This window comes from Oryzias latipes, chromosome 13 (assembly GCF_002234675.1).
Source record: "Oryzias latipes chromosome 13, ASM223467v1".
Lineage (NCBI taxonomy): Eukaryota > Metazoa > Chordata > Actinopteri > Beloniformes > Adrianichthyidae > Oryzias > Oryzias latipes.
The window spans coordinates 19,537,913-19,549,845 of record NC_019871.2 but is presented as its reverse complement, the minus strand read 5'-3'; the positions used below and the strand labels follow the sequence as shown (position 1 = coordinate 19,549,845).

General features: G+C 41.8%; 1 protein-coding gene across 4 annotated transcripts; it reads left to right on the top strand.

Moving 5' to 3' along the window:
• The first annotated feature begins 2,381 nt into the window (after positions 1 to 2,381).
• LOC110016230 lies at positions 2,382 to 4,892 on the top strand. 4 transcript variants are annotated; one of them, XM_020708342.2, is made up of 6 exons: positions 2,382 to 2,542; positions 2,676 to 2,754; positions 3,060 to 3,288; positions 3,626 to 3,653; positions 4,099 to 4,224; positions 4,360 to 4,892. In XM_020708342.2, exons 2-6 carry the CDS (start codon positions 2,684 to 2,686, stop codon positions 4,488 to 4,490), a joined length of 585 nt encoding a protein of 194 aa, XP_020564001.2. In that variant the 5' UTR covers positions 2,382 to 2,542; positions 2,676 to 2,683; the 3' UTR covers positions 4,491 to 4,892. The 4 variants fall into 4 exon arrangements, 3 of the variants coding, with proteins under 3 accessions (XP_020564001.2, XP_020564000.2, XP_020564004.2); XM_020708341.2 differs by having other exon boundaries at positions 2,676 to 3,288; XM_020708345.2 differs by lacking the exon at positions 2,382 to 2,542 and having other exon boundaries at positions 2,553 to 3,288; positions 4,415 to 4,892.
• Positions 4,893 to 11,933: the final 7,041 nt, after the last annotated feature.

The window sequence follows — 11,933 nt, the reverse complement described above, 5'->3', positions numbered from 1 at the left end:
GTCTGCTCCGTGTAGTAAAATTTAGGCATCTTGGTTTTTCAATTGACACACTGGGAGTCAAAGTTTGTCAGAACTTGGAGGCTCTTTTGAAGCAGAAAACCTCCCCCACCCTGATCTGAGCAAAGAATGTGGTTAACTAGGACATTGTAATGTCTTCATCCAGATGATCAGGTAGTTGTAGTAGTTGCTGCATTTACAAATGAAAGGTGGCTAATTCTAGGCTGTTGAATTAGTCATTTTGAGCCACCCAGCCATTTGGCTGTGCTCTGGACGCTGCAGGGGGAGTGAAAAATCCTGGGCGTTCTAGTGTTAAGGGCATTGACCTCACTGATGATTTGAGTGAGATCTCCAGAGGAAGAGGGAATAAAAGTACAAAATGAAACCACGAGCAACAGCTGGACCCATGTCAGCTGGTTCGAAGCTCACTGTAGCTGGAAGAGAGCAGCGCTAGAGGAAACACACCAGGGAGCTCCCCTCGCCAGGAGTGGTGTCACACTGCAGCGGCTTCGTAGTTGGACTTCAACCAGGGATGCGTCTCAAAATGTCAGTCTCGTATGCTCTCAGCAATCTACAGTGGCTTACGTGAATCCAGGAGGGTCGCTCAGCAATGCGGACTGCCGTTGGTGTGGCGAGGAGAACTTTGAAAGGTCCTGTCCACCTCGGGTGTGACCAATCAGTCCGTTGGATGGCCTTCGAGTAAAGCAGGTCACCGACGGAGGCCTTATGGTCAGGATTCAGAGTCTGTGGGGAGGAGAGAGCTGGAGGCAGACTCATTGTTTCCTTTGTTCTCACAGCTTTCTTCAAACAATCATGTAAATCATCAATGGTGTCAGTAGAGCCAGGCATGAGAGTAGGAAAAAAATCAGGAAAAAAATAAATAAAAATTAAAAAATAAAAATTGTGAAAAAACACATTGAAAGTGAAACAGACAAGAACTGCGTCTCATTTCATCAGCAGCATGAACAGGCTGATAATAGTTTGACTAATGGGAAAGTTTGAACGGAAGGGAGTGGAGCAGGTGATTCTGGAGAATTCGCACAAGAGAATCACAGGTGACATTGTTACAACTATCAGCCGCGCAAGCAGCTGCAGCTTACAGCGAGTGAGTAAAGTTGGGGGGCTGATCAGATAAGGTGGTGAGGTCCGGGGAGAGAAATAATTTTGCTAGAAACAGAAACTAAATGTCCCGAAAAATTTAACCTGTGCTTGGGCCAGCTGGAGTTTAGTTTTACCGCACTTATTGCCCTGAGAGTTGAAACTTAGAAATATTAGCAGACATGTCCATTAAAAAAATGTAAGGACGAGTTAGTGAACCAGAGATCCTCAGGAATGCTTTTAAGGGGTCAATCCTGATTTACAAGCAGAAATGCAGGGACCTGAGAAGTGGGGTCAGAAGGCTGCAATCAAACTTTTTTATGAGTAGGGAGAGTGAACTAAAAAAAAGGAAAGCGGCATGTTTATTCAAGTGGCAGGTGTGTCCTGCACAAACTGATCCACGTCTGCTTTGTAAGAAATTATACTTTCTATAGCTTTTTCTGAACATATACCCTAGTCCATGTCCTAAACCAGTGTTTTTCAACCTTTTTTGAGCCACGGCACACTTCAACCTTGACAAAAATCCCGCGGCACACCGGCATTCAAAAAAACAAACAAAAAAAGGGAGAAACTCCGTCTGTATTGATCCACAGTCCCTCCATGATCTCACATGCATTTTTGTGATAATTGTGGCAGAAAAAGCTGGAAGCTGCAGCTGTTTTTTTTAAGATGTGATAAAAGTTAAGTTAAAAGAATTAAAAACTGTTTGATTTGTGGTCGTTGTGGTTTCACTACGTTAAGAGGAGAGAGTCGTGCGCCCAGACGCTCACACACGCTTTAACCAAATGCATCATGGGAGATGTAGTTTAATAATCCGCCGAACGCAGAGAGACTAGCGTATCTGAGCTTCATTGTTTTGTTCACTTGATCCACGGTCTGACACCGGATTCTGTGGAAAACTACACCGCTAAAGACGAGCTTTAGCTGGTATCTTTGTTAGAACTGAGAGACTTTTCCAGCAGAATTCAGAACAAGGAAGTGAAGACTTTAACCATTTCTGATTGGTCAGACCGATGACATGTGATTAAAATCCCAAGACTGATTGGTGGAGACAGTTAAAGGGGCGGAAATTCTCCTAACACAGCGGAAGCTGCGGCTAAATCGCGGTACTGTCATCCTTATAAAATGTATTTTATAGAATCAAATAAACACAAAGAAAAAAGTATTTTACGATTTTTCATATTCCCAATTTCTTAGTGTTTTATCAGGGCCTGTAGGGATGAACAGAGAACTGAAATCCTGGAGATGGAAAATGTTGTTAAATCAGTTAATGAGGCCAATTTCCCACGGCACACTTGACCATCTCCCACGGCACACTAGTGTGCCGCGGCACACTGGTTGAAAAACACTGATCTAGTAGTTGCTCCTCCACAAAAGCACTCGTCACCATGGTAACCCCCAAGCAACAGCACGGCCTCTTCTCTCTCTCTGTCTGTCTTTTTATCTTGTGAGTAATTTTACGTTTTCTCCTTCGACAGATGCAGGCGAGGCCGCTCATCAAGAGAACCTGTTTGCCTCTTCACGTGTTCTCCACATCTTTTTTGAGAAATAAAAGGGAATATCTGATTTTTTTCCTCCAGGGGAGCAAATGCCTTTGGAACCACATGAGGGGTCCTCTTTGTCTCTTCTCTGGATGGACGAGGGTTCTGCATCAACAAGGTTTGCTTTCTGTTTAGTGAGGATAAGGTCCACAGGAATTAAAGAAATGTAAAGACAGGATTATTACACACAAACAAAACCTTTTGGTTATTTTATCCCAATACTGTAGCTGAGATCTTTGAACAAAAGCATAAAGACAGATATCCTAAAAGCCCTTCCATAATAAGACCTGCTGGATGTGGGACTCTAACCGGATCAGAAAAGAGAAATAGCATGGAACTTTTGCAGCATCTGCCCGTCCGTCCAGCCTGCCGTCAAGAATGCCACACCGTCCTGATTTTGCCATGCTCTCACACCATGTGTAGCAGGTGTGTGGCAGCTGGAGGAGCAACAGGATCGTGCTGCCGTGAAGCTCTGCTCTCTGTCTGCTCCATTCTATGCCCCTGCTGTAGACGCTATGTGGAGCTGCCATGCTGGAGCTGGGGATGTGCCACTTCCTGTCTTCCTAAACATCCTTCCATAAAGTCTGAGCATGTCAGCAGACAGATGGGCTTCTCAGATGACTCACCTGAAGATTGCCCTCACCATGCAAAGGTAAGCTGCGATGACATTTACAGCAACAACAACACCAAAGAAAAAAACATTTATGGTTTGTATTATTTATGTCTTATTCAAAAACTTAGAATGAGTCCAATCTGGTTCTATGTTTGGATCCTTGTAATGTTATGATGTCAAGATGTTTATGATTTATGTGCAGATCAGAAAAATGTGATCCTCCTGACTACCAGAGAAAAAAAGTTGTCCTGTTTTTAACACATTTCCACTATTAGGTATTTATCCAAGTGTGGACCAACATAATGACAAAAAATAAATGTACAATTTTGGAATTTTTCTTTTTTGCATTTTCTTGCCTCATTAATGCTGCTTTCAGGAAGGTGCAGCCCACGCCCGCTCCGATTGTGAGTATGTTCTGCTGATTTAAATGAAACTGAATCTAATGGAAACACAGTCAGAGTAGATTTGCTGGGCTGAAACTTAAATGTAAATGTTTGGAATTTAAAATAATAAAAATAGGTCAAGATGGGGTCATTTGGAAACCTTTGAGGAAACCTTTCAAATCTCATGACGAAACCTTTTAATTCTAATTTTATGAAACAGACACAAAACTTCATCTAAATCTTGATAGTTCTTTTGCTTTAAAACAAAGTATTGTTTGCATTTTTAACAAAGCTGCATGTTTACTTGAACTGTTTTCTGAGACCCAGTATTTCCAATCAACCCTTACATATAATAGACAGATTCTTTTGGACAATTTACGCTGAAAATACCCAAGTCTTCTTACTCCGTCGTACTATAGTAATATGCTGATGCTAAAATGTGATAAATAGGATTTTTTTATTCCAGTCAATCCGTTAAAATCCACATCTGTGGTGGATTCTGGAAAACAGTCCTCATTTGCCAATTCCGCGGAGACGACACTAGATGGCGCTGTAGAGCTGCAGGAGAAGGAAATGGAGCAGTCCGTCTTTGGTATGGTTTCCCTCATCATTATGAGACTTTTCCAAAAAAAATTTGTTTGTTTGTTTGTTTGTTTGTTTGTTTGTTTGTTTTGATTTGTTTAATTCACTGTGTGGTGAGTCCCGGTGTTGTTCCGTCCCGTTTTAGGCCTGTTTTTCTCTTTGGACCCTTCATCTGTGCCTCCATCCCTCCACCTCTCCAGTTCCTGCCTCACAGTGAGCCACCATGGAGACAGTCCTCTGCAGGGCCGCACGCGCCTTCGGCCAGGTGTGCTCTGATGTTGTGATCGCACGCGGACAGTACTACTGGGAGGTGGACGTGTGCAACAGCTCCATCTACCGGCTCGGTAAATCCGGGATTTGGTTTTGGTTGTCGCCAGTTTCCTCCGAATTGCAGAGAGCTGCGCTGTTAGGCACCAAAGCCTGGTATTTTTGTTAGAACTGAGAGACTTTTCCAGCAGAATTCAGAACAAGGAAGTGAAGACTTTAACCATTTCTGATTGGTCAGACCGATGACATGTGATTAAAATCCCAAGACTGATTGGTGGAGACAGTTAAAGGGGCGGACATTTTCCTAACACAGCGGAAGCTGCGGCTAAATCGCGGTACTGTCATCCTTATAAAATGTATTTTATAGAATCAAATAAACACAAAGAAAAAAGTATTTTACGATTTTTCATATTCCCAATTTCTTAGTGTTTTATCAGGGCCTGTAGGGATGAACAGAGAACTGAAATCCTGGAGATGGAAAATGTTGTTAAATCAGTTAATGAGGGCAATTTCCCACGGCACACTTGATCATCTCCCACGGCACACTAGTGTGCCGCGGCACACTGGTTGAAAAACACTGTCCTAAACACTAAAATGCACACTAAAACGTGTCCTATCTTCATTCTGAGAGCAGAGAAAGCTGTTACATCTGCTTACAACGGAGAAATCACCCCTCCTTTCTGCAAGTCCTCATCAGCCTGTCTGCAGGCTCGGGCACGCGCACTCTGATCTGTGAAGCTGCTCCCCCTCCTTCTACTCTGTCCTGCACTCTGAGGCTGCTTAACTTTCTATGAAATCCATAATCTTTAACCCATTTATCCAAATACTTGATTAATGTCTGATCCTGACTTTCCACATACGTCCAAACTTTATGAAAAGTTTTCTGGACCTAAGCAATGTAACCTATTTAGTTGTTTGGTTTTATAAAGGTCATCTTTGGGAGAGGGGATGGCTTCCGCCATCGCCAAGGCTTCAGCTGGAGACCATGGCCTGGCTACATGCATAACAGGGCCTCTGCCTTGAAAACCAGCCAGAGGATCAGGCATCTCAATCAAAGGGAAAGCCTGGGCTGAAGGGGGGGGCACTTTCTGTGTGTGTGCGTAAAGCGAGCGCTGGAGTGGATCACAGGCTTTATTACTAGTGTTATCAGCCGCCTGACCAGATGCAGCCAGCAGAGACTCATATGAAGGAAGTGGGGGTGTGGGATGACCAGATAAGGAGCTTGAAGATAAGGTAGACAGATCCGGGTAAACAACCGAAGTATCTGAAATGTGTGATTTAGGAGTCGAGGTCACCAGCGAGAAAGGATTATTAAGCCTTAGATTTTGAGGAGCAGGGGAGGGTGAGCCAAAGGAGGGGGCAACCTCCGTCACCTGGGTCTGCTCATGATTATTCATGAGGGAGGTACCGCCCGATGATGTGGAGGCGTGTTCATCAAGGCGAGCAGCAAGTGCCCGTCTGGACTCTGTAATAGTAGCCCCTTGACATGCTTGCAACGACATCTGAGTCATCACGAAGCTGTTTTTCAGTGTGATTTTTCATTTGAGCTGCCAGTCGTTTACGGCTGACAGTAGAAGCTGTGGAGCACCACATCAAAGCACACTGAATCTCTGGATGATCATCCCCATTTTTCTTGCGGCCATGGCGCTGTCTGAGAGCAGACAGGAGGGCCTGCGTTTTCCCCGGATCCAACGTGCAGTCAAAACCGAAATCCTCAACCCATTTTTGCGCATACGTGAAAGGATCAATGCGAGACCCGTGTTCTTTATGTATAGCTTTGCGGACATGAGCAACATGTCGCCTTTCCTTCTTAGTGAGGTTTTGTGAATGAGCCCCACCCATGTTTTCTAGGTTTATGAATGACGATCAGCCACAACGTTCTCAGGAATTCATCGACCACACCATGCTTCTACAAAAGGCTAGGCCCCTTTGCGGATGTGGCTGTCCTGAGAACCAGCTTCTCAATTTCAATCACAAACCAGAGCTCCCACCCAAGTAACCCTTTTTATGGATTCTCCAGCGCTGAATCTAATCAGCAGAAAAAGCTTGGAGAATCAGAAAAGAAGCCTAATCATTTGTCAACTGAGTCACCATATTCATTATTCATTTATTTAGAATAAGACATTAATCAAAGCCATCATGAGGCATTAATCAAAGCGAGCATACAGCACAGAAGCCGTCGCAGAAAGCACAGTCAGACACAGACAGAGACATAAAAAACGTTACACACACATGAATTCCCCGGAGCTCCGTTTATTCCCAAATGCCGTGCACGACGCGCCTTAACCGAATCTGTCCCTAAGCCGTCCACACAGCCGACGACACGTTTCAACCGAATCTGTCCCTAAGCCGTCCACACAGCCGACGACACGTTTCAACCGAATCTGTCCCTAAGCCGTCCACACAGCCGACGACACGTTTCAACCGATTCTGTCCCTAAGTCGTCCACACGTTTTTTGTTTTTTTGTTTTTTTTTTCTTAAGCTACACACTTCTCCCTGTCTTCTCCCGTGAAGGAGGACACATGCACCCGCAGCAGGCTGACTGCAGGCGCTCCTGTGGTCAGCGTGCACGCGCAGCACTGTGAATGCACGCGGCTCTCCCTGTTCTTCCCCAAGAGATGAGGCACCCACACACAAGACACAGACACAGTCAACATAAAACCCTAGCAAGTAAAGAGAGGACAGACTTTCTGTGTTGCATACTCACTTCGATCAAATAACCTCGTTATTTGATGAGGGACCTGACGACGCCGAGGGCACCACCGGATCCAGGGGCAGGGCCGATGGTTCAATGCTGAGGCCGTGGTCTCAGACCGCGCGGTTTTCGGGAAAACTCCCCCTCCAGGGGTTCCAGCGATGTCCAAGGCGCGCGTCGGCCAGCTCGAAGGACCAAATGTGAGGAAACTGGATTTTCTAGAAAGGACTGTAATAATAAAAATAGTTAGGTTGGTTCGTTCCCTTTCAGTTTCCAGCACACAGAAATGAATAAATGAGACTCGGAGACAGTTACTTAACTTCAGTGAAGATTTACTCCGCACAAAACAGCACAGATTTGTACGCAGGGTTACAGACAGAGGAACAGGATCACAAGGTCTGAACAAAGACACTCAGAAAAGGGCTTGGTATATATACCTGGCATTTACATATTCAGAAGGTGGTCTGAAGATCTATGGTGATAAAAACCCACCCACGTGCTGTTGCAGGCTGGATACTTGAAGGTCATAAAGCTTCAAGTGTCAGATCTCTCTGATGTTCCCACAGACATTTGCCAGAGCACAAACACCAGAACACACAAAAAGTAAAAGGGAGGATGAGGAGAAACTGTGAGGACAATAGTTTGGTTGTGCTGTGTTAGGATGCAATATAATTTTGAGATGATAATACATACTCAGTGAATTAAGTTAAACCATTAGTGTAATAAAAGGTATAGGTAAATGTAATAATAGTAAAAAGGGAGTTTCTAACTATTCTACTTCTAATTATTCCTAACAAAACACCACAGGGCCTCTAAAATATTTGGATGCTATAAGTCCAAAGTTTGAGAGGCAAAAAGACTGCCTGCTATGACTGCTCTTTCACTTTCATTTCTTTAACACTTGGCCACTTCACCTCCTCTGTGGCTCTTCCAACAAAACCGTGAAGATCAAAGAAATGGACGCTGCAGGACTGAACAAAGCTGTCAGCAACTTTAGCATAAACCTAAGGTAGAAAAATCTGCTTCCAAGCAGCAGGAAACAACTAAAGTGTCAAACATGCTTCACTACACCTGATTCCTGGAAGAAGAAAGGGGCTTTTTGTCCTACAGGCTGCCATGGAACAACGCTTTTCATATAAAAAAGACCAATGCTTTGTTTCAAAGAAAATCCTGACCAAGGCATTATTCAGCTTTCACTCAAAACCCTAAAGTCGAATGACTTTCTATTGTGACAGTATCAGCTGGTGGTGTGAAAACCAATAATGCTTTTTATTTCTCTGTAATGTCAAAACATGGTATGATTATTTAGTGCAGCAAAATAGGCACTCTCATAGACTGGCACTTCAAACATACTTAAAGAACACAGAGTCTCAGATAAATAAATATGTAACGTTTTCTCTGCACGGGAGATTCAAGGTAAACTGTATTCAGGTAACCTGCTTTAAGTTAACCATGGCTTTTCTTTTCTGAGTGAATGTTTTTCTGTGATTATGATGGGTAAAACAAGTAAAAGCAGAAATGTTCCACAAACACAAAGCTTCTATGGTTTACAAGATGTTCCACCTGAAGTGTGTCATTGGAGTCTTTAGGAGAGGGCATAAGTAAACTATGGTTCATGGGTATCCCTTTGTCAACAAGTTTGTTTTTTAAGTTCTGTCAAATGGAGACCTTTTTCTTCTTCTTTTTATTTCTTAAAATAAAAAGGATTGAATGACTGAATGGCTATTGTAATCACAATTGTATTTCAAGTTCTATCTATCTGATTTTTCTATTGTTGTTTCTATATGTTTGACATAAAAAAAAACTGACAAACGTTCCTGAGAAATGTTAGTTACATTCTTTTAACTGATAGTTACTAACTGACTAAGAGCTGCTACGAAGAAGTAAACAGAAATCATTACAATGTGAAATACATCAATACAAGTTTCTTTAAAAACGTTTTTAAAAAAGCATTAAAATACTGCTGGATGTAGCAGCAATAGTATCTTGAAAGACACAGAACACTACTGACTGTGCTAGAATGAATTAAAGATGAATCGTAAATGCTGTCTACTTATATAACACATTTTTACGTTTATTCAATGCTTTGAGGACTCTACTACGGTGGCCGAGAGGTGCAAGACACATTTACAACCAACAACAAATCCCGGTACAAACTAACAAATCATGAAACACTAAAAAACAATCTTGGAACAAATGAACAAATACTGAAACACAACAGCAAATCACAAAACACATCAGCAAATGCCGGAAGAAATTACAAAGTCCTGAAACACAAAAACAAATCCGGATGCAAATTACCAAATACCGAAACACAAAAACAATCTTGGTACAAATTAACGAATCTAGAAACACAACAATGAAACCGGAAAAAACGGCTTCTAACAGAAGGGGAACGTCCTAAATCCTGGAAGTGACGTAATATAAAACTATGTGTATATGATTTTTTTACATTTATTTGTTCCTGTTTCTTTATGTGGACATTTTAAATACATTAGACAGTCCAAAAGCAGTTCTAAATAGTATTACTACAATAAAAATTACAACAATGTATTTAGCAAGGTAAAGTTTTTGCATCACTTCTGGTATTAAGGGTAGCTAGCCAGCAAGTGCAAAACCCGACAGCAAAAGATAAAAAAAATGCTTTAGGATTGTCTCATGTATATTTTAAAATGTCCACATAAAGAAAATAGTAAAAAATAACTTTAAAAAAACAAACATGATTGGTTTTATATTACGTCCCTTTCTGTTAGAAGTCGTCGTGTCTCCGCTTTCATTGTTGTGTTTCTGGATTTGGTAATTTGTGACGGGGCTATTTTTTGTAATTCGGTATTTGGTAATTTGCACCTGTATTGCTTTTGTGTTTCAGGACTCTGTAATTTGTTCCATGATTTGCTTTTGTATTTCGTGATTAGCTATTGTGTTTCATGATTTGCTGTTGTGTTTCATGATTTGTTGTTCAGTATTTGTTCATTTGTACTGGGATTTGTTGTTGTATCTTAAATGTAAGCATGTCTTGCACCTCTGGACCACCGTACTCTACTCCCATTCACACTCATAAACATTCAGATTAATTCAGAATGACAGAATCTGTAACGAGGAAAAAAAATGGACAAACTCAAGGACAGCGGGTGAATGTGTGTGGATGTGACTTAGCTACCCGACATTTATGAAGTTACTGGTTATTAGGTCCAGCAGATACATGTCTGCCTTGATGTGTCTCATTGTCATGGCTGCTTCCTGTCCATCCTGTTAATATCCCATAACTCCGATTCTGTGGCCATTTGGTCAAGTTGTTGCACTCGGAGCATGGAGCCAATTCAGACTGAGGAAAACTGAGAGGGGACCGAAGATCAGTTCAATTGGAAACAATCCAAGACCACTTCAAAAGATCCAAGAGGAGTGGGCCCGCTTGTGTGTATTTAGACCAGGGTTGTCAAACTCCTTTTCACCGAGGGCCACATCAGCATAGTGGTTGTCCTCAAAGGGCGAGATATAACTTATACATGTAACGAAATGTATCGGTAATGAAAAATAAATGTAACCATTCCTTAATGTTAAATAATTCCTTATTTATTCATCATAACTTTTTAAAGTGACAATTACAGTTGCATAGAAAATATGTTTGCTTGTTACTCTAGCATAAATCCTTTTAAATTTGATTCTGTCAGGTTAGATTGTATGGACAGCATTAAAGTCCTAATGTGTAAGGTAGTGCATCCAATTTAAAACCAAAGGCAAAAGGCTAAGAAAAAGCTTTAACCCTTGAACACCTGAGTTTCGCCTCCACTGTTGAAGTTCTTTGACTTATCATTCTTAAACTGTTTTCTCAATTAAGAAAAACTCCAACAGATTCTGAATCGGAGAAAAAGAAGCCTTGCGCTGATATGCAACATTTTAAGATAGTAGTTTGCACATCTGCACAACCCTACTTTGCTCTTGACTCTATAGAATCTATTGGATGGAGCTATGTTGTATAAATGGTCAAAGAGTTATTGTAGTTCAAAGAGTGTGTGTTATTTTGTGTTCGCCAGAGACAGCTCTGTTATCAAAGAGTTAAAGCAAACACATGAAGACCACATGACTCTTGGAGTGAAAGTAAGAAGTCACTACAGATTATGTCATAAGATTCTGTACCTGGCAATAAGTAAATCTGGCAGGTTGAGTCATTAGTTAACTGAAAACAACAAAAACTGCAGGGTATAATGAACAGTCTGCTTTGGCAACGTTCACACTGCAGGGCTTAATGCTCAATTCGGATTTTTTGAAAAAATCTGATTTGTTTGCTAGACCGTTCACATTTCTAAGTAAATCCGAACTTTTGTGATCTCCAGTGTGACCGTGACACGACCCAAACGAGACCCGCATGTGCAGAAGCCAGAAGAATACTCAACGGTGAACGACGTCACTTGTTGTTTGCGGAGCAAACGTTAACAATGGATGTCAACAACAGTGTTGTCAACAGCGGAGCTCTTTTTGTAATATTAAATTTATTTTCACGAAGGAGCAGCACAATTACAATCTTCTCATTTTAAGAAGGCAATGGAGTCGGGATCGCCTGTAACCACTGTTGTGGAAAGGAAATGTGCTATAATCAAGTGAGACGTAGTCTGAGATTTAAATGACGGCGTATGAAGATTATACGTCCATCAAAAAAGTAATTCGGCTGCATCAGCAGCAGAAAAGAGTTTCTGCTTGGAGAAAAATAACGGACAGAGTAAACATACGAGTTTCTGATCTTATTTCCAATTACATT

Bases quoted from the DNA above. Each gene is read 5' to 3' on its own strand.
- LOC110016230 (XM_020708341.2), top strand. From the start codon at position 2,968: ATGGAACTTTTGCAGCATCTGCCCGTCCGTCCAGCCTGCCGTCAAGAA. The intron at 3,289-3,625 runs GTAAGCTGCGAT...TGCTGCTTTCAG, and splicing joins ATTGCCCTCACCATGCAAAG to GAAGGTGCAGCCCACGCCCG. The intron at 4,225-4,359 runs GTATGGTTTCCC...GTCCCGTTTTAG, and splicing joins AATGGAGCAGTCCGTCTTTG to GCCTGTTTTTCTCTTTGGAC.